The sequence below is a fragment of the Stenella coeruleoalba genome (assembly GCF_951394435.1).
Source record: "Stenella coeruleoalba genome assembly, chromosome: 4".
Classification (NCBI taxonomy): Eukaryota; Metazoa; Chordata; class Mammalia; order Artiodactyla; family Delphinidae; genus Stenella; species Stenella coeruleoalba.
In genome coordinates this window covers 30,786,767-30,807,064 of record NC_137149.1, presented here as the reverse complement: position 1 = coordinate 30,807,064, position 20,298 = coordinate 30,786,767, and the positions used below count along the sequence as shown (strand labels likewise).

Here is a 20,298-nt window from a genome sequence, read left to right as displayed (position 1 = left end):
GAAGTGATTTAGAAGCGGCCAAAAATGATGTGAACCCAAGTGCTGAGTAGTGTCAGAGGGTGGATAAAGCAAGCCTTTCACATCTCTCTCCATGTAAAGTGTGCCAATGACTGCATTAAAAAATCATTATAGTATTAGATTACAGGGCAAAGGTTAAAGAGCAAATGGTGATTCCAGCTCAAGAAGGTATTAAAAATTCTGAGAACAGGGGTTATGACGGAAAAAGGATAGTTTTCTCAGGTGAAGAACATGATGATAGCCTCATCTTCCCAAGAACCACTTGACCTCAGCTGTGATGGAGCTAATGATCTGACAGGCTGAAAGTGGAGTATGGGAAGCTACTAAATAAATGACGCTACTGGGAGAGAAGGATTTTCTTTCCCTCACCAAGTGGGGTAAAAGTAGTTAAGCAAGAGAGTGAGTTTCACAGGATCTCCTCACAAACGGAGTTGATAAGATGAGAGGAAAATAAGTCTCTCCTCATCTTTCTGCAATCCTACATAGTTTTGCTGTAGGTTTGCCAACAAAGCAAAGCCTACCAAAAAGGACCAAAGAAGCCACAGGTGTTAGAGAAAAAAATTTCAAAATGATGAAAGAGTATGTATACGTCCCTCTGGCTCATTTTCACATCAGTAGAATTCCTTTAACCTTAGGTAGCGTATGCACAGTCCTTTATAATTAGGCGTGCACCGTTACTGTGTAAAGGTTGGGTATTCTCTGAAAGGCACAGCACATACAGATCTCTTCCCTCCTTAAAGTTCTGCCATTGCTTTCCATTGTATACTAGTTCTGTTGCATACTATCTCTGTGTCCTTGGAAGTTACTTAACTTCTCTGAATTTTACTTTCCTCACTGGCATCATTCACGATAATAATACACTATAGGGTTATTATGAGGATTAAATAAAGTGATGTCGCCTATATGAAAGGGCTTATCACACAGCTTTTGTACAAGAAGGTTCTCTATGAAGAATAATCTCCCTTCTCTGCTGAATACATACACAGTGACTATGGGTGGCCACACGTAGAGGCTAGAGCAAACTGATATCATCAAGGACACCAACGTAAATATAATCAGATTCTCCTAAATAAATCAAGACATCATCGAAGAAAAGAAAATTATGCTTACATTTTCTGCTTTCTCAGCTTTGTGACTAATATTGACAGGGTTCTACCATGTATTTGCATATTTGCCTAAGTAACTGAGTATAAACAGAAAAAATCACAATTAAGAATCATTTTAAACAGTAGGAGGAAAAGGAGTTTGAGACAAGCAAACCATTGTCAAGATGCACTGCCCCTTTCCATTCTGAAGAAAAGATTAAATAGGGAAGGTTCCAAATTACAGTGTTTGCCAGGAATTATTTTTACTCATCAGTTTAGGAAGAGATCAGCAGCAAACACCATTAGAAGATATTCTAGAGATGAGATCTTTTGCTTCTTAATACCCAAACACCTTTCAGCAATGTCAAATTCAAAAAATCTCTTCTAAATGGAAAAGCCTAGGCCAGGTACAGAGAAAGGGACAGTGCTTCTTTTAGAAATAATTCTGTAAAGCCTACCTTTTGCCAACAGCCGGGCATGGGTAATCCATCTGGCCCCTATTTTAAAAAGAAGAATAAGAATTCCTCAGGTTCCACGAAAGTGATCATACTTCATAATTAATATGCCCAGAGGCTTAAAAATGAATATCTACCTGTTAGGTGGCATTAGTCATAGGCATCTTTTACTAATAATCAACTCCCAAGATATTACCCAACATTAGTTAAAAGGAAGAAAATTCGAGTGTTTTCCAAAGTGAGTACATGTTTTTCAAATAAATAAAATATAGAAAGATTTATACTTAACTTTGGGTAATAATTTGTAAAACCTAGTGGTCTACTTAGTTATATCTTTAGATAATAACTCTGTACTATTTCTCTTAATTTCATTAAAACGCATTCTATAATTGTCTTTATTCAATAAATGGAAATAACTTCTCTTCCTGGTCACTATGTTCTATGGCTGAATGCATGATAATGGTGAGTAATCAGTGATGAACCATTTCTATCTGAAGTTTATAGCTCTTCCCGTGGAGCACCTTTCAACTTTTCTATATTGAAAGCAGATAAAGTAAAACATTAAATTGATTGAATTAAAAGAGAGGCAGCCAGTCTATATCTTTATAGTAAAATGTTATCCACAGCCTTTCTCAATTTTTAAATTAAAATTCTTCAGAAGCCAATTAACAAATTTTGAATAAACAAGGGATTCTTAAATGTCACAAAATTTATTTTCACTTAAAGGGTAAGCACTCTTCAGATACAAATGATATAAATAAGGCAGGAAGAGTTGATATATTATGAAGCATGCTTGTGTTTTCCCCCAACAAAATGATTGTAAAATATTATTTATTGTCAATACCAAGCAAACAAAATAAAAGACTGGGCATATCATATTGACATTTTCTAGTTGCAATTATTGACTGAATAAAATTTTCTTCTACAATACAATCTCTTAAAAGACTTGAGAAACAAATTTATCTTTAAAGAATCATGCTTAGTATTTAAGAATAATATAAGAACATGCAGACCAAGTATAACCATCAACACAGTCATAAAAAGTTTTCCTTTACACCTCAGAAAATTTGCATACACTTTCTTTTTAAATGTAAAAAAAAAACACCTTGAAATAACTTTATAAGATATTTGGGAAAAAAAATCGGTAATGCCAGATTGGTACAAGGAGAAGGGTCACCCGGTAGAATTTTAGATTTTAGTATAAGGGTTTTGACATGCCAATGGAGGTAGGGGAGATCTGTCTACTTTAGGAAAGTGAGTTTCAAAAGGAGGGACCATTAAACTGAAAAGGTTATGTGACAAAGAAGAGGGTTTGGGCTGCAGACTATTATCTTTAGAAGCTCAGAGAAGTTTGGTTTTCTCCCCTACGGTCTCTTAACAGCATTCCTTTGAATTGGTTAAGTCTTGACCACAGAAGCTCAACTATGTAGATTTGGTCTTATTTACAGCCTGACAGAAATTTAGTGAAAGGCAGAAATGCCTTTATTTCTTTTAAGGAAAAAAAAAAAAATAACTTTAGGGGTAAAACCCAAAGTTATAGCCTAGTTGTGCCTTTACATAGAAGATTTTTATGCACTTTTAATGTCATCTTGAAATGGTTATTAGATAAATTGACATTCCCCAGAACACAGATGTGGCAGCTGTGTCAGTTGTGAGAACAACGTCAGGAGATTAATTTGCAGTCACTGATTGAAATGCGTGCATGCTCTTTTCACTCTGCACTCACTGAAGGAGCTACTCATGCACATGCATGTAGTGTGTTTATCATGTAAAGCTTGCTCCAGAAGTACCACTTTACACTGAGAGAGATGAATATGTAATAAACAAAGGAATTGCATGCAGGGTGGTAGGAAAGAGAAATACTGTACCAATTGGCAAGGGGCATCCAGCCCATCCAGGCCAGGCTGGCCTGGCTCCCCTTTTTCCCCCTTAACGCCACGGAATCCCTGTTTGTAAAGATTAACTCATAATGTTACTAAACAGAAGAAATCACTTAAGCACAATTTCTGCTAATGAAATAACCACAATAACAAAAGGCTGGGAGAGGAGCAACTCTGAAGGGAAAGGTAACATCCAGTGATGCTGGACAAAACAAAACAGAGCTCGATGTGGTCCTACAACTAGCGCTTCTCTGGGAATGGGGACCTGCTCTCCGGAGCAGGACTGAGGAGCACGTGTTCCTCCTCCGATCCCACATTCATGCCCCGGATGCACATCAATACTTGAGTGTTGAGAAACCAGGCATAGCTGGTGGCCAGAGACAAGGGGTGGAACACACTGACAGCCTGCTATCGATGTTTCTGGGACCTTAAAGTCTACATTAAAAGATGCCAATCAGAACCCCCGCTGGTGCGGTCCCTCCAGTTTGCTCCTCTCCCAGCTTCGCCTCCGCATGTGACATCTGGAGACGGTTGCATGAGTCAGACATACCAACGGGCAGGGTGCATCTAATCCAGGAGCACCCTGTTCTCCTTTCTCCCCTTTAGGCCCCTTTTTGCCTTTCTTTCCCTTTTCCCCCTGTGGATACAAGGGTTTAAATAAGACAGGTTTTATTTGGGGGGGGGGCGGGGGGAAGTAACGGTGATTCAAAAGATGGTTTAGCCAATGAAAGTCTGGAAGGGCATTTACCACTGTTTTCTGGTTTAGGTAAGGCATGATATTATGAAAAATAACAGACTTCCAGAGTGGCAATGGATTCTGGGCAGTGATGTACGGGATTTTATTAAAAAGATTCAACAAGATGAAAGAACCTGAAGGCTGACACATCAGAAAGGAGGATCAGTGCTGACTTAGACCCCAGTGCCGTGGTCCTTGCGAATGAGGTGTTCCCGCCACCACTTTGGTGAAGATGACAGATACCAAGTGTATTGAATCCAGCCAGTGGCAGTGAAGTCCAGAGGAATAATGGAGACTTCACCCAATTTTCAGTACCTGCCAACTTGCTTTTTTTCTAATCCTATAACAGATGAAAGCTACATTGAGCCAGAGGAAAAGGAAAAAATCTTGGCAGCTTCTATCTTTTTGAAATGAATCCAACTTTCTGACATTATTTTTTGTAGTTAGTTCTCATTTAAACATATTCAGTGTGTTAAAAATATACTCTTTCTTTTAACATTCTTTTTAAGGAAACTAAAAGCAAATACTTTCCTTAGTAAGTCAGATAAACAAATTTTAAAAGTGCTAAGATTTCTCAGCAATGCCACTTGGAGAAACAGACTTGTTTATAAACTCAAAGATGTTCTTTAATTCACTGTTATTGGTCTCATGCCAGGTGTTCACAATGGTAAATGGGTTTCCAGCTTGCTCACAAGGTAACAAAAGCCAAAAAAACAAAACAAAAAAATTCTGTTCAAGAGAGGAAAAGCAGTTTGGATTCAGTTGAGCTAATACTAAAAATGAGGTAGGCAGGATAATTACATGGTGGGAATGTAGCCATGGAAATTAGTATTTAGGAATCAAGGTAAAGGTTGTGGAAAGCTGCGTGGCTCATAGGGATGGAGGAATTAAGGAAAGGAGGCAAAAGGAGGAGAAGTAAGGAATGCACCTCAGCTGTTTCACATTAACAAATATCTCTGCATATTTATAGACAAGAAGCTGGTGCAGTACAGAATACAAAATACTATGCAATACATATTTAAATTAGTGTATTCATTCTGCAATCAGGATGGCAGATACAATAAGTCTGAATAATTTCAGAAGCGAAACAACATGAATATTCAAAGACATATACATAACAGATATAGATGAGATATGCACTCAAATTAATGCATCCTTTCTGTGTGAGTGAAAGCTCCACATTTATCTCCTGTGTGCCAAAAACATTGCATCAGAAGGCTCAGAATCAAAGCCATTTGGGTTTCTCTAATATCGGGGAAAGAGAGAACTTCTGTGTGGTTTAGTTGATCATGATCAAAAACAAAGACCCGAGATGCCAGGGTGAAATGAAATGAGAGCAGGTGTGATAAGAAGTAAGATGGGAGGAGCTTTCGGGAGTAAATTGCTCACTCGTGCAAGATGAATCGACATTCTTCCTCAGCAAGTAACATCATTGCCGTGAAGTAAAATTGATTTAAACTTCATTGGGAGGGAGTGGACTCTTCTTCACATAGGTGTGACTGACACCAGATGTGTTGGGTATTATTAATTTTGGACTCAATTCATTTTTTGATTGGTTAATCAACTCAGAATAATCACTCAACGGAAAGTGTTGTCATATGAATGTTGACTTTAACAGGCTCTGGGAATCGTTTTTCAGTAATATTCTAGTGAACCTCAGGCTTTATGGAAAACAGACACTTTTACAGAGGATAATGTCTCAGTGTTATTATTAATCAGCATAGTTTTGTAACTATCTGTCTTTGTGGGTATGAACACATAAAGGCTCTTGCTAATTTTTGTCTCCCATGTCAAAGAATGATATACAAAAAGTATTCACGGGCTTCCCTGGCGGCGCAGTGGTTGAGTCCGCCTGCCGATGCAGGGCACGCGGGTTCGTGCCCCGGTCCGGGAAGATCCCATATGCCGCGGAGCGGCTGGGCCCGTGAGCCATGGCCGCTGAGCCTGTGCGTCCGGAGCCTGTGCTCCACAATGGGAGAGGCCACAACAGTGAGAGGCCCGCGTACCGCAAAAAAAAAAAAAAAAAAAAGAATAAAGAAAAAAGAGTATCTACAGCGTCCGAAGGCAACAAGTCCTGGTCCCTGCGTAATGGATTCACTGGGTTTATCGGGCATACTGCTTGCCTTCCACTTTCCAATCAAAAAAAAAAAAAAAAAAAAAATCAAGATACAGGACATATCTTCTGTCTCTACTGGGAATGTTGTGAAGATGAATGAGATGCTGAACTTAGAGGGTTAGCTGAGCTCTGCCAGAAGACTGTTGCAGATTTGTGCTATTTAATTTTACTTAATGTCATAAATGCCTCCCCCATCCCCATTTTCAAAAACCCCTGAAAACTTCATCTTTCAATTAATTGGTGTCAGGTAGTCCAAAGATTGTAGCCCAGATATCTGGGGATTATAATTCTTTTCTTCAGTGCCCTTATTTCTTGCAGTGTAGCCTTTATTCCTCTGTGAAGATGTGGTTCCTCAGATCAGACATCAGAGCGTTTTTGGAGCACAGGATGGAGAAAGATTAGATGTATGAAAGAATTACACAGGTTGAACAGCAAAGCAGACAGAAGCAGAAAAATCAAACAGGCACATGCTAGGCTGGAGAGGTCACCTTTTCCCCCTTTTCTCCTAGATCACCCTTCTCGCCTCGTGGACCAGGGAAACCCTATAGGATAAAAAGCAAACCAAAAAGATCTATTGGTATAACTGTGGCAACACCATATTGAAAAAAACCTTAAGAATTCATGTTTCTGAACGCAAATAAAGAAACATGGCATGCCCTCAAGTCTCAAAACTTAGATGGGTAAAGTGGCACTTAGAAATAACAGTTTCCTAACATCTCAAATATCTGTAAACAAAAGGTTTCTTGCTTTTTCTCCAAAGAAATGTATAGTGGAGAGAATATCAGGATCCTAGTTTGAATCCTGGCAAGTTCTCTGATTTGTGGGACTGCGGGCGAACTTACTTCACCATTTTAGTCCTTTGACCATAAAACGAGGTGAATACCTATTAATACTACACATCTGCTGGTGTGAGCATTAAATTTGATGATATATATAAAGTACCAGAATGATGTCTGCATACAAATGGTGCCCAATAAAGAGTAACTACTATTACTTTTTGCTACTGCTATTATTCACATATATACAGGATGAGCAGTAATCATTTTAGGAGGGATTGACTTTCGACATTCTCTATTTTTATAGAATTATGTTGCTATAAGATATATAGAGACTTTATGCTAAAAAGAAAAATACTGCATAATAGCTTTGAGAATAAACATACCATTCCCTAAGGGTGGCATGTGAAAGATACTTCGATTTTATGCATATTTTAAAATAAGTAATTTAACCACTCATGTTGAGTGTCTGATTTGGGAAAGTATTTTGAAGTGCCTCTATCAACTGTCAGTTATTAATTTCATACTAGATAATTATGCTTTTTGCTTTTATGTCTACCTCATGCCAACCCTAGTGGTTTATTTCATATTGCTGTCTACACACACAGCAATATATGCTGTCCACATAACTATGTGCACAGAAAAATATTAGAAGTATTTGCTGTTGTTGATGATGGAGACCATCAGCATCTATTATAATGGGAAGATGTTCATTGTAGGTATTACTTACATCAAGACCAGGCTCTCCATCTTTCCCCTGCCAAAGAATCATAGTAGCTACATTAGTGTTCCTAAGTTTCACGAATAGGTTAGTATTCTATTTAAGGCTGCCTGGACATGCAACACTAGTATAAAAACAACTAATTCAGAAATGTGAAAAAGATTCTCTATTGATTAGTAACACAAATTTCTTTCAGTAAATCAAGTGAAGTGACTGTTAATGTTGCAGGTAAGTGTCATGAAAATGTTTTTATTCTATATCAGGTTAAATAGTCTGATATTTTGCTGAAGTTTAATGCTTGGTATTCAAGTTATCAATCTAAGAGTAAGTCAAAAGCAAAAATACTGTTTAGTTGATTTAAAAACACACCAGCACTAACATTATAAGCAAATCTATGCTACTTTAGTTTGACAACTTAGTAGTTAGCTCATAAGTGTGTAAAGAATGTGAAAACTGTTTATTGTTAAATACAATTTTAATGTGGCTAGATGTATACCTTGTCTATAAATACTGTGGGTGTGAAGATCACAGATTAAAAACTGTTAGTAAATTAATGACCCCCTATGATAGAAGGAATATAATACGGCTGTGCAAGGATGATCCATTGAGCCCCGTGGAGCAGATTTTCAGGGCATTGAAAATCACACAACAAATCCACCCAAAAGTTGCTGAGAAGTTGCTTTGATTCCACCAGTTAGATTTCGAAATCTATTTCAAAATCAGCATCTCTTTTAGCACTCAAGTAATCATGGTTTGAGCTTATTATTTCAATTCATAAAAACTAGGAAGTACAAGGTACGTGGAAAATATATAGGGGTTATAAACCTTGAGACAACAGTATATGCTTCTACTGTAGTTCTACCCTACCCCATCAAATCATTTACAATTATCCCAAAGATAATATTCTGAAGCAAACCCGAGGCTCTCAGTTTGAAGTGGGTGTCATTGAGAATTTTCAGAAGATAGAACACTATCAACCTTCTCTGTTCTGAAGATCACTTGTCATCACGGTAATTTAGAAAGGTCAGAAACATCAAAGTCATCAGAAACATCAATCTGAGAAATACCTTTTATTAGCAAGAGCAGTTTTTGTAAGTGATATATGAGAACAGATAAAGTCTGAAGAGAGTTTTTAAAATTAAGCTTCCACACCCACTTCTGGTACAATGACCTCCCAAGGAAGGGCCAATTATGGGTCTGGTCAGATGGCCCAAGGAGGGGTTATCTGACAGTCAAAAGCCCCGTTTCAGGTTAGCACTGTCCATCTCATGGACAACCTCTGATCCTCTCAAACTGGTGAAGTGTGTGGGTGTCTGTATGTGAGTGTAAGAATACGACACAAATATGACCTATCTCTGAAGTACACAGTTACATTGGCGTTGAAGAGACTTAGTGGATTGTTCTTTGCTCCTCTAATGGGATTAGTCTCCCCACGAGGGGAGGGTTAACCACGCCAGGGACAGGTCATCTATACATGCTGAAGGGAAACACCATCGCGAGACAAGAGAACTCACGGGAAGACCATATGGTCCTCGGGGTCCCGGCTCTCCCATAGCTCCTTTTTCACCCTATAATGAAAGGTGAAAGTGCAAATCATAAACAAACACCTATATTCACACACTTTCCCTGATGGCCTGTGGCTAAAGCCTCTATTTGAAGTATCATTCTATCAAAATTCCAAAGAGTCAGGCTCTTTCAGGGCCGCTGCCAGTGATAGAGCAAAAGAAATCCACGTTAGCATATCTTACAGAATCACCTTTGAAAGAAGGACTGTCTGCCCAGCGGTGCAAAAGGACTTGCATGTCTAGGGTGTGGTGCTTGGGTTTCTTTGGCCTTACTGTGAAATGTTTGTTACTAATTATTTTAAGTTACTACTTTTTCAAAAATGTAATAAGAAAATTCTTTTTCCCCTAAATGTCTCTTCAGCAAGCCCTTCTTCCTTGACTGCCCCTGCCCTTAAATGAGCTTCACGGTGCTCATACACCAGGAGACATACCCACGTTACAACTTGTCTATTCTCTGCAGAGCCCCTCACTAGAATCTGCACATTAGGGTGCCAGGGCCCTGGCTTTTTTCCCTACTGCATGCCCACGGCTTATAATAGTGTCCGGCAATTCAGTAAATATTTGCATAATTCATGAATCAAGTCACATCAATACAATCATGTATGTTTTGCTTCCTTTCGGGAAAAGAGGGTTTAAAAACATTTATGCTTTCTACTCAGTGCCTGATAAGGTAGGAATTTACTACCTCATCACTCTCTCTCCATGTACCTATTTAAGTAGCAGAGCTTGTCTCAGCTTAAATGATAATCTTTTTTTTTAACTTATTTTATTATACAACATGTTCTTATTAGTTATCTATTTTATACATATTAGTGTATATATGTCAATCCCAATCGCCTAATTCATCACACCACCACCACCACCACCCCCGCCACTGTCCCCCCTTGGTGTCCATACATTTGTTCTCTACATCTGTGTCTCTATTTCTGCCCTGCAAACTGGTTCATCTGTACCATTTTTCTAGGTTCCACATATATGCATTAATATACGATATTTGTTTTTCTCTTTCTGACTTACTTCACTCTGTATGACAGTCTCTAGATCCATCCACGTCTCTACAAATGACCCAATTTTGTTCCTTTTTATGGCTGAGTAATATTCCATGGTATATATGTACCACATCTTCTTTATCCATTCATCTGTCGATGGGCATCTAGGTTGCTTCTGAGACCTGGCTATTGTAAATAATGCTGCAATGAACATTGGGGTGCACGTGTCTTTTTGAACTATGGTTTTCTCTGGGTATATGCCCAGTAGCGGGATTGCTGGATCATATGGTAATTTTATTTTTAGTTTTTTAAGGAACCTCCATACTGTTCTCCATAGTGGCTGGCTGTATCAATTTACATTCCCACCAACAGTGCAAGAGGGTTCCCTTTTCTCTGCACCCTCTCCAGCATTTGTTGTTTGTAGATTTTCTGATGATGCCCATTCTAACTGGTGTGAGGTGATACCTCATTGGAGTTTTGATTTGCATTTCTCTCATAATTAGTGATGTTGAGCAGCTTTTCATGTGCTTCTTGGCCTTCTGTATGTCTTCTTTGGAGAAAGGTCTATTTAGGTCTTCTGCCCACTTTTGGATTGGGTTGTTTGATTTTTAATATTGAGCTGCATGAGCTGTTTATATATTTTGGAGATTAATCCTTTGTTGGTTGATTCGTTAAACGATCATCTTGAATGCTTATAAAAAATAAGTGTAATTGGAGGTGGCCCCAGGAATATGAAATTGTGATAATAAAAAAAGAGATGTCTGCATTTCAAGTAGTGTTTTCTTCTGCTGCCATCTCCAAAATTAAACTGTCAGTATATAATATGGAAACATCAGGAGAATGATGATGTTTATGTGAGGGGCCAAAAGAAAATGTTACCTTCTTTTATCACACCCCTGAAGAAGTTTAACGGTAGCAAATCTCTTCCAAGGGCAAAATGTCAAGTTCAGCTGATAACTGTGCATGCAGACCTAAGTATTATTCTGTGTTTCTCCACACTCCAAATTCCCATGTGAGCAAATTTCAAGTCACTGTCAACAGTCTTCTTTAACTTAAACTTAGGGGTTGTTGGTGCTAATTAGCACTGTCACTTAGAGGCACGTATAGTATAGGGAGATTTTGAGGAATAAATATGATAAAAATTTATTGCACTTTTACTCATTATTACTTTATGTTTATTACTGAAAGGTCAGGAATTGCATTCAGTAAAGTGGCCAGGCTTTGAAATGAAACAGATTTAAATTTGAATTCCAGTTCTGGGACTGACTGGTTGTGTGGCCTTGGGTAACTTTCTTAACCTTTCTGTGCCTGTGTTTCATTGGCTGTAAAATAAGAGAGTAATACATATTCTGCAAGAATTTTTCTGAAGATTAAGTGTGATTATAAAATATGAAATTATATGTTGCCAAATAATATGTCCATAAAAAGAAGCTCTCATTATTATCGTACAGTTAGAGGTCTTGTTTTTAATGAAAAGGGCTTGAAAACCCGAAGAGCACAAATTCAAAATAAAGTTCTTTCAGTTTGATCTGTCAGTGTTATTTATGATTTTTTAAGTGGTGGTGGTGCTGTTGGTAATGGTGTGTGTGTGTGTGTGTGTGTGTGCGTGCGTGTGTGTGTAAATGGGAGGTGGGGATTTAGAAGGAAGGTTCATGTAACCTGGAGTTGGTCTAATTCGTAAAAACTCAATGGATTAGAGTAGCTGTGGTTTGAAACATCTCCACAGATTATTTTGATGTACCTACTCCCTTCTTCCTCCTCTGATTGAGGACTTCAGGTTTATTTTGTTTTTAAAATGAATATACTGTGGCTGATTTGAATTCAGCTGTCACTAAAGCTGTGGAGATCCTCTTGCAGAATTGCTCACCCCAAATACTTACTTTAAGCTAATCATGACAATTCCACCTCACTCCCAGTGACTGCTTCAGAAGTGGACATATGACCCAATCCTGGTCAATGAAGTGTCAGGGGAAGTGGCTGGGAAGCTTTGGGGACAGTTTCCTCACAGCTAAGGAGGATACAGGAGAAGACAGTCCCTATGTTTGCTCTCTGCTGATGCCTCGCCAGAGGTGGGGTCTGGAACCGCTGCAACCAGCTTGCCTGTGGTCAGAAGACAAAGCCAGCTCTTGGAAAGGGCACAGAAGCAAAGCCTAGAGTTCCTCCTTTGACTATTGTGCCACACAGAACTATAAATTTCTTTATTGTTTAAGCCATTTTGAGTTGGGGTTCTGTCACTTGGAGCCAAAAGCAGCTTAATGGTTTCAGCTTGAAAACTTTTAGGAATGAAATATTACCACAGGGCCTTGAATGTGCAACTTCTTTTCCGGGATCAATTCATTCCAAAAGAACTTTGAACCTCTCAAATTGAACACACTCTATGGAGTTCCTTAGTGGTTACAAGGCCAAGATGAAGAAATCAGCTGCAGGTAGGACGATAGGTGCTCTGAAAAGCTGACTACTCATGCTGCCAGTCATGTATTTGACAATTCTTGAATAACGCTGTCTGTCAAATGCCTGGTTTCTTTTAGGCTGGTCTCATTTCATTCAGGATCTTTAATTTGCATGCCTACACTGAGGAATTATTCTAGAATGAACGCCTTTCTTGATTCCTGCCTCTTTAAAATTTGAAACTTTTTCAAGAGAGTCCAGACGGCACCTCCATCCATTCTCTTGGAGAATCACACTCCAGTTTAGCACTTAGGGAGAGGGGCACTTGGAGAGAGTACTGATATCTGATCCAGTTAAGACAGTTAACATGCTGAGTAAATACAAGTGTAACACTTCACACTGCACACCATTTGACTGAAACTATGCCTTCACAAATTCTTAGCCATTTCATTTGCTCTCCTGGCGAATTCTACCCCGGCGCTGAGACCCGATACTCTTATGACACTGTGGAGCTCTCGGAAGTAACAGCTGATTTACCAAACGGTAAACCCTCTTGAGTTCCAGGGCCTCCTGCCACTAGACTACTTGAGATTTGCTGCTCCATTTTTAGTTCATGGACTGGATTTCTTGATACAATGCTTGAAGGCACCAGCAGCATGAGGCTCTTAGCTTTTAAATCTTTTTAATTAAGATGATCTTCGTAAGTCTCTTGTTTGACCTTAGAAATAAATTCAGATGACTTATTTCCTTTAGGACTCACCTCTTCCTAGAAGAATTCTTGGGTAAAGCCAGCCTTCCTCATTGCTGAATGCACGGCATGTACTATTTGTACTCACTTAGGCCTCATCATCTAGTTATTCCTTGCAGATATTTTTTTCCTCTGCAATTAGATTGTAAACTCTTCGAGATCATGGAAAATAGCTGCTTCCTTCACAGTACTGAGTAAGTATATACAGTGTATTAATAAAAGGTTATAGGATGATGAATCAATGATTATTATGCAATTCATTAGAACAATTAGCAAAATAGACTTCATAAATGGGAGGAGAGCGTTTTCATTCCACACTAGGAGTACATTGTGTTTTGTACATCTACTTACTGAATAAGTGGATTCACTTTATAGGACATGGAATTATGGGATGGGGATGTATGCCAAAGAAATCACTATATGGCCCTCTATTTTAAAGCAAATTATCCCAGACTGATGAAACTCTATCTAGTTTTAAAAGACCACAAAGTTGCACAATGAATCATTCCAACATTTTGAAGTCTTCACCATTACGATACTTTCTTTACATCCTATCCTGGATGGTGGGGAAATTGATGACACAATTCTATTCAGATACAAAAAAAACCTTCTAAGTTTTTCAGGGTGAGGAAAAGAAAAAGCAGAAGAAAAACAGAGAAAGAGGGAGAGAAGTTCCAGACAGATGACCAGCTGCTGATGCTGCAGTACATTTTTTTGTATCAGATGTTTATCTTCCGCTCTGAGTGTCTTTTTTCCCCCCAAAGATATGGAAACATGGCTTAGCAATAGAGAGGTTAGTGGAAGGTTTTTGTTTTATAATGCACTAAAATTATTTCCTTATGGTTAAAGAAAGGCTATTCTTTTGCTTAAAAAGAGGAGCATGTGTAACTGTGCAGAGAATACTTAGGTTTTGTAAGTTCCCTTTAGAAAAGTTATAACTTATTCTGAATGAATACAGTAGCTTTATATAAAAGATTATCGACCAGAATATATAGTCCCGGAAATTTTAGACCTACTGACATCAACTTTCTGGATTAAGGCCAAATGAAAACATCTTCCTTAGGGGTTAAGGAGGAATGGTCTGAGCTATTTACTTTAGCTATGAAAATGTATGCATTGGTTTTGTTGTTGTTGTTGTTAAGGCAGGCATATTCTAATACTCTGTCATTCTCTCAGCATGACGACTCTGAATAGAACTTAAGATGGCATCTATTTCCATTTACTATTGGATGGCCCTTTATTTCTTCTGGGAAATGAACAGCTCAGATCAACTAAAATGGAAAAGCCACACTCTGTGTTTTCCTTAGGTCACAGCTTAATAACCTCAGGAGCAACTTACTCTTTCTCCTTTGGGACCTGCAGGGCCATGGGGTCCCATAGGGCCATCTGTACCCTAAAAAAAGATAAAAATAATATAATATGAGACATATCCCAAGGGCTGTAAGAAAAGCAGTTATAATTTATCCTGGACTTTTCCTGGGTGAATGATGCCTTAGAATGTCGGTAAGACAACACGTCTCCTTTCAAACTGCTTTATGCTTGATTCTTTCAGGCCACTAGTTTTCCAGAAACTCATGCAAAAGGGATGAATTATATAACTGCTTATTTCAATGAAAGGCTCACACAAAATACTGTATATCATATTTAATTATATATTTCCTCCCTGACAAAATGGAAAATCTTCACTTTGCCCCCAAAATCTTAAGAAAAAATAATTGTTTTTGCTTCACATCACCTCTTCTTCACATCCATTCTCTGCTCCTACAGTTACCCCTACTCCTCTTGGCCACAAATGCTCTGAAGTCTTGTCTTCAGCTGTTTAAGAAGCTCGAATAGTTATACAAGGAAAAAAAAAAAAACTTAAATAAATGAGAACAGTGTTTAACTTTTCAAGCTTTCTTCAGTTCTGTTGGAAGCAGCAGGGGGCTTAGAAGGAAGGAATTATTCTTATAGGTTCTGCTGCAGTGGCTCAAGTCACTAGGCTTATAAGGCACAAACCAGGCAGCTGGATGATTTAATGGCATAATTGCCCTCTGGCCTCCTGGTTCAGGATTAGGATTTCTGTGGCAGATGAGATAATATTTGGATGAATATAGGAACACTGAGGTCCAGTGAAAATAATGACTGCCTGAAACAGGCTTTTAGAATTGAAGAGCTTGGAATTCTTTTTGATTCTTAAAAATGTAGCAAGGACTTCAGGTATAATTTGCTCATTTTCAGGAAGACTATGCTTAGATTTGCAATGAATTTATTATGATATTTGCAGACAGAAACTATGCTAGCACAATTTTTTTAGTATTCCTATTTCTGTTTTACTATTCTTGTTTATTCTATGAGTCTTGTGATATGAAATAATTCGGGGTTTTAAACTCATTCTAATGTTGCTGAATTATCAACATCAGTTTGATCTTTTTCTTACTGCCTGAACTCAAAGTTCATCTTCAGAAGACTTCTAAATATTGAGGACCTGTAGCTGAAATTTAAGAGATGGAGCTGTTAAGAACCATAGAAAAGAGACAAAATGACAGAAGACAGACAAGTCATTTCAATGAACAGAGATTTGAAAGTTAGTTCCAAAGAAGAAGTTACATTTCTAATAATGGACATAAACGTAAAAGGAAAAGCAAGTTAAAATAAATTCACATGATTTTGATTCCTTCAGAGGGCCCCTCCCATGGAATTGCAGGAAGTGTTCATTGGTTATGGAAAAATCTGTCTGGGATTCTACGACAATGAAGCCAATTAGATTGGTCATTCTTCCCACGTCACAAGTTATCCAGACTTGAACCCCGGCTTCAGAAAGATGTTCTGCAGTTTAGGCTGTATGACAAACAAGGCTGCAACCCAGGCTTTGTCTGCCTTTCCCTTTTCTGCCCTATCTTTGTCCACTTTCTTCTGCTCCAGTCCTATGTACCCCTTATCATTTGATGGGAGTCTGTCCTGAAGCATAAAACTCCTAGCCACAAAACCTGTTGGAGCAAGTTGAGGTGCTGACTCACCCGGGATCCTGGCTTTCCGTCTAAGCCAGATGCTCCCTGTGTGATTTGGTTGGTAGCAGGGTTGGTGGGTGTAACACGAATGACAAGAACAGAGATTAGTATGAGGTACTGATGAACAAATGTAACACTTCAAACAACATAATACGCAGTCACAGGGTTCTGGGATGAATATCACATTGCTACAAATTGTTAGTTAAAAAAAAAAAAACCATGTGACAATAAACACCCCACAGATGATGGCATTTTTATGACATTTCCATTTGATAAATTCTTACTTAGAAATCAAGTGAATGAGGTTTATAGAGTGGGCTTTAAAATAGTTACCAGTAACAGTCTGGGTTGCTAATTTCCGTATGAAATTAATTTTCTAAAGACTGTGCCATTCACAATATATATCTTTTGGTTCTGAAAAAAAAATAATGGCCGATCTTCTAGGAAAGGGCTCATTATAATAATCAATCAAGTTAGAATTTCAGAGGAGAAGAAAACAGCTCTCGTTTTACTTGTTAAAATAGCATTTGTGAATAACAAATGCAGACTTTTAACATGTCAGGGTGACTCTGGATTTTACACAGACGATACCCATTGTTTTCTGGATTGTTCTCACTGTGTTCACATTAGTCACCACTAGAGGGACTTCTAGGAACGGGAAAAAGCCAGAAAAACTTCATGAGTCCAAAAAGAAATAACTGTCCCAAACAACATCGTCCCTCAGCTCACTTCAAGTAATCAAGCATCAAAGTCTGAATGGGAAATGCTTTAAAAATGGAATGTTGTTCTCAGGCAATGCATGCTTTTCTTTCCCTTCAACTCTAGGCTATGCATAACGTATGACCAAAAGATGACATTTTCGATGCTTGTTTTTTCAATTATAAGCCCAATTACTTTTTTGGTATGGCTTTTGTATCTCAAAACTCAAATGTTTATTTATAGTCCTTTAAAAATGTTGATTTGATCAAGGAGTATTTAAGAAAGACAATGCACTAGTTCTATACATCTCTTGGCAAGGTTGCAGAACTATTTCCCCATTTTATGCTTCAGATGTAGTTAATAATACAAAATGGAAGAAAAAAAATGTATTCCAGCTGCAAACTCTACAAATGATGCTATACCATACATTTTGGGGGGTACTTTTCATTTTTTATTTTACAATTCCTTCTGTACAATCCTATTGTGAGTCAGATTATAACTGCAAAATTCAATTTATTTAGCAATGATTAAAATTAAAAAAAATACGTGTGTTATCATTCGCTTAATGCTAGCATATGTAGAGCTTTCGGCTAAATGTTACATAAAAATGACCACTAGTCCTAGATTTGAAATTAGGGCAAACTTTAAAGAAATCAGATTGAGGGTTTAAATAAAATAGAAATTCAAATTTTCTTTTGCTTTTTGATACTTTCTTCAGAGTCACCATTATTAAAATTTAAAAATAAATAGGGGGATGATAAAATTTTTGCACTGATTATATAACATTATATTTATGTGAATTAATGACTCACACATATTATACAGGTTTTAGGTTTTATACCTGTGGCATGATCTAATTGGTGTGATTTAACCTATACTCTAATATAAGGCTTACATCATTCAATAAATGAATACATATTAAGCATCTACTGAGTGCCTGATCTATGTAAGGCATCGGCTATCAAGAGGAATACTTTAGTACTTAGAATACAGTACTTGTGGGAAAAATAAAATAAGTAGTCACCAATTTTTTTATGGAGACGTGTATAAACTATTTTCTATTACCAATTTTATGTCATATTTTAATAATGTAATCTATAATGTTCTTTACTGACTTTTATCTGCATTCACTGAATAAACAGCATATGAAAAGCTTGAAACTAAAATTTATATTTAGGAATTCCCTGGCGGTCCAGTGGTTAGGACTCTGTGCTTCCACTGCAGGGGACACAAGTTCGATCCCTGGTCAGGGAGCTAAGATCCTGCATGCTGCACGGTGCAGCCAAAAAAAACCAAACAAACAGAAAAACCCCTCATATTTAATAATCATTTAAAAATATCTTTTTAGTGGTTGTGGTAAGAAGACTAGCATAAAGTGCATGAAAGTTGGAAATCTCCTTTTCATTAAAAATCAAAATCTCTAAATAACTGCAAAATACTTCTTCCATACTATCCATTATTGCCGCAAGAACCTCGTAAGAGGGCATTTCCAGCACAAACGACATATAACATTTAGACCACAATATGATTGATTAATGTAAGGAACCACGGCACTGACCCCACGCCTTCAACAATGGCCAATTGCACACCTTCCACTAACAGGAGGCTATGGTTTTTGGCATTGAAGAAGAAAAAATCAAAATTGAGGGAGGATTTGACACTACACTAAATAATAAAAACATTTGGGAGATATTATGAAATAATCTGCATAATAATTTTTTAAAGGGGAGGGTGATGGGAGAAGAATTGTCAGCGTTAAAAGAGGAAGGTTGGCATGTATGTAATTGAACGACAGAACATTTATGGCATTGTTTGTTACGGGGTCTTCCTCTGACACAAGAGCAGACATCAGAGAAAACAAAACTGGGCCGAGCTCTGTGCGAACACAGTATGTTTTCCAGTTACAGAAATCTCAACCATAAGATGGTCACTGAGTAAACCAGAGTTCTTACTTAGGGTAGAAAGAAAAGTCTGAGATTTGCACTGAAATGGAAAGTTTTCTTTACTTACTGGAAGACCAAGGGGTCCTCTGTCACCCTTTTGACCTGGTTCACCCTTCAATCCTTTAACACCATTTAACCCTGGTTCACCCTAAATGCAAAAGCAAATGCCGATTTTGGTTGCTATCATGGGTGTTTCAACTTCGAGAGAAGAGAGCCAGTCTCTGAAATGGTTGCAGATTCCAGTTTTAGGTAACAGCAGAGTCAGGCTAGATTTGTCTTGCATCAGTTCAAAAATAATCTAAAAAATTTTAAGAATTAACAAACTGAAATTGACAATTAAATAATATTCTAGGAAGCAGAACTCCTGAGAAAGTGTGCTCCTTACAAGCAAAATGTATATGTCTGAGCTTCGAATTTTTCAGTTTTACCTCAAGGAAATTGGTGTTATGCTACATTGTTCTGACCAAGTAAATCAAAGACAATCAGAGTGGAGGATACTGAAGGAGGCTGAGCAGGAAAGACTCACTCTGCTGGAATGGAAAACTGGAATATGCAGGACAGTGTTATATATATGAATATTTTAAGCCTTTAAGCATTTTGCCCAGGGGAATGAGCTAAAAATGTAGCAACTGACTTTTGAAGTAATGCCATTTGGTGAATCCTCATTCACTGACATTGCAAGTCAGGTCCCTACAAGGATTAATCAATAGAACAGACAACAAAGAGCCAATCCTAGGAGAGAATGTGAAGATCACAGAACTTACATGTGGCTTTACTAACTGTCTATCTGTCCAATCTCAGAATAAAGTAGGTTTGAATTTAACTTAAGGTGACGATACAAAAGCCAGGATAAGTGATAAATTCTCTTGACTCTGTTTTTAAAAACCTAAGAATGTAATACACTATTTTCTATCGGCAGCAGCATGTTAGAAATAGAATTCTGACCTGTTCCCTTTTCAGCTTTTAAGTACAGATATTAATTTCATCAAGAAAATCTTGAAAGACTTGTGGAAGGAAGATGATTTCAGTTTTAAATGCCCTATAGAGTCCTGAGTGGTAGAGGTGGGAGAGGGGAGAGGTTATGCTTACATGGCAGGAGGGATTATTAATCTGGGCAGTATTTCCCCCGTTTGCTTGATGGTGCAAATCAGTGCAGTACTTGTTAAAGAGTCCAGGGCACCACCTGGAC

General features: G+C 37.9%; 1 protein-coding gene across 3 annotated transcripts in view; it reads right to left on the bottom strand.

Moving 5' to 3' along the window:
• Positions 1-20,298, bottom strand: part of COL25A1 (collagen type XXV alpha 1 chain) — a gene marked incomplete at its 3' end in the record, with an annotated part of 460,030 nt that overhangs the window by 2,698 nt on the left and 437,034 nt on the right. Inside the window, exons 31-37 of one of the 3 annotated variants that reach the window (XM_079919357.1) lie at positions 16,477-16,512; positions 14,817-14,870; positions 9,302-9,355; positions 7,797-7,823; positions 6,779-6,832; positions 3,427-3,504; positions 1,562-1,600 (exon numbers count right to left, since the gene is read on the bottom strand). In XM_079919357.1, the coding sequence (XP_079775483.1) occupies positions 1,562-1,600; positions 3,427-3,504; positions 6,779-6,832; positions 7,797-7,823; positions 9,302-9,355; positions 14,817-14,870; positions 16,477-16,512 (342 nt within the window). Of the gene's footprint in view, positions 1-1,561; positions 1,601-3,426; positions 3,505-6,760; positions 6,833-7,796; positions 7,824-9,301; positions 9,356-14,816; positions 14,871-16,476; positions 16,513-19,176; positions 19,258-20,298 lie in introns of those variants that run through there. The other 2 variants (XM_079919359.1, XM_079919358.1) reach the window with 2 other exon arrangements.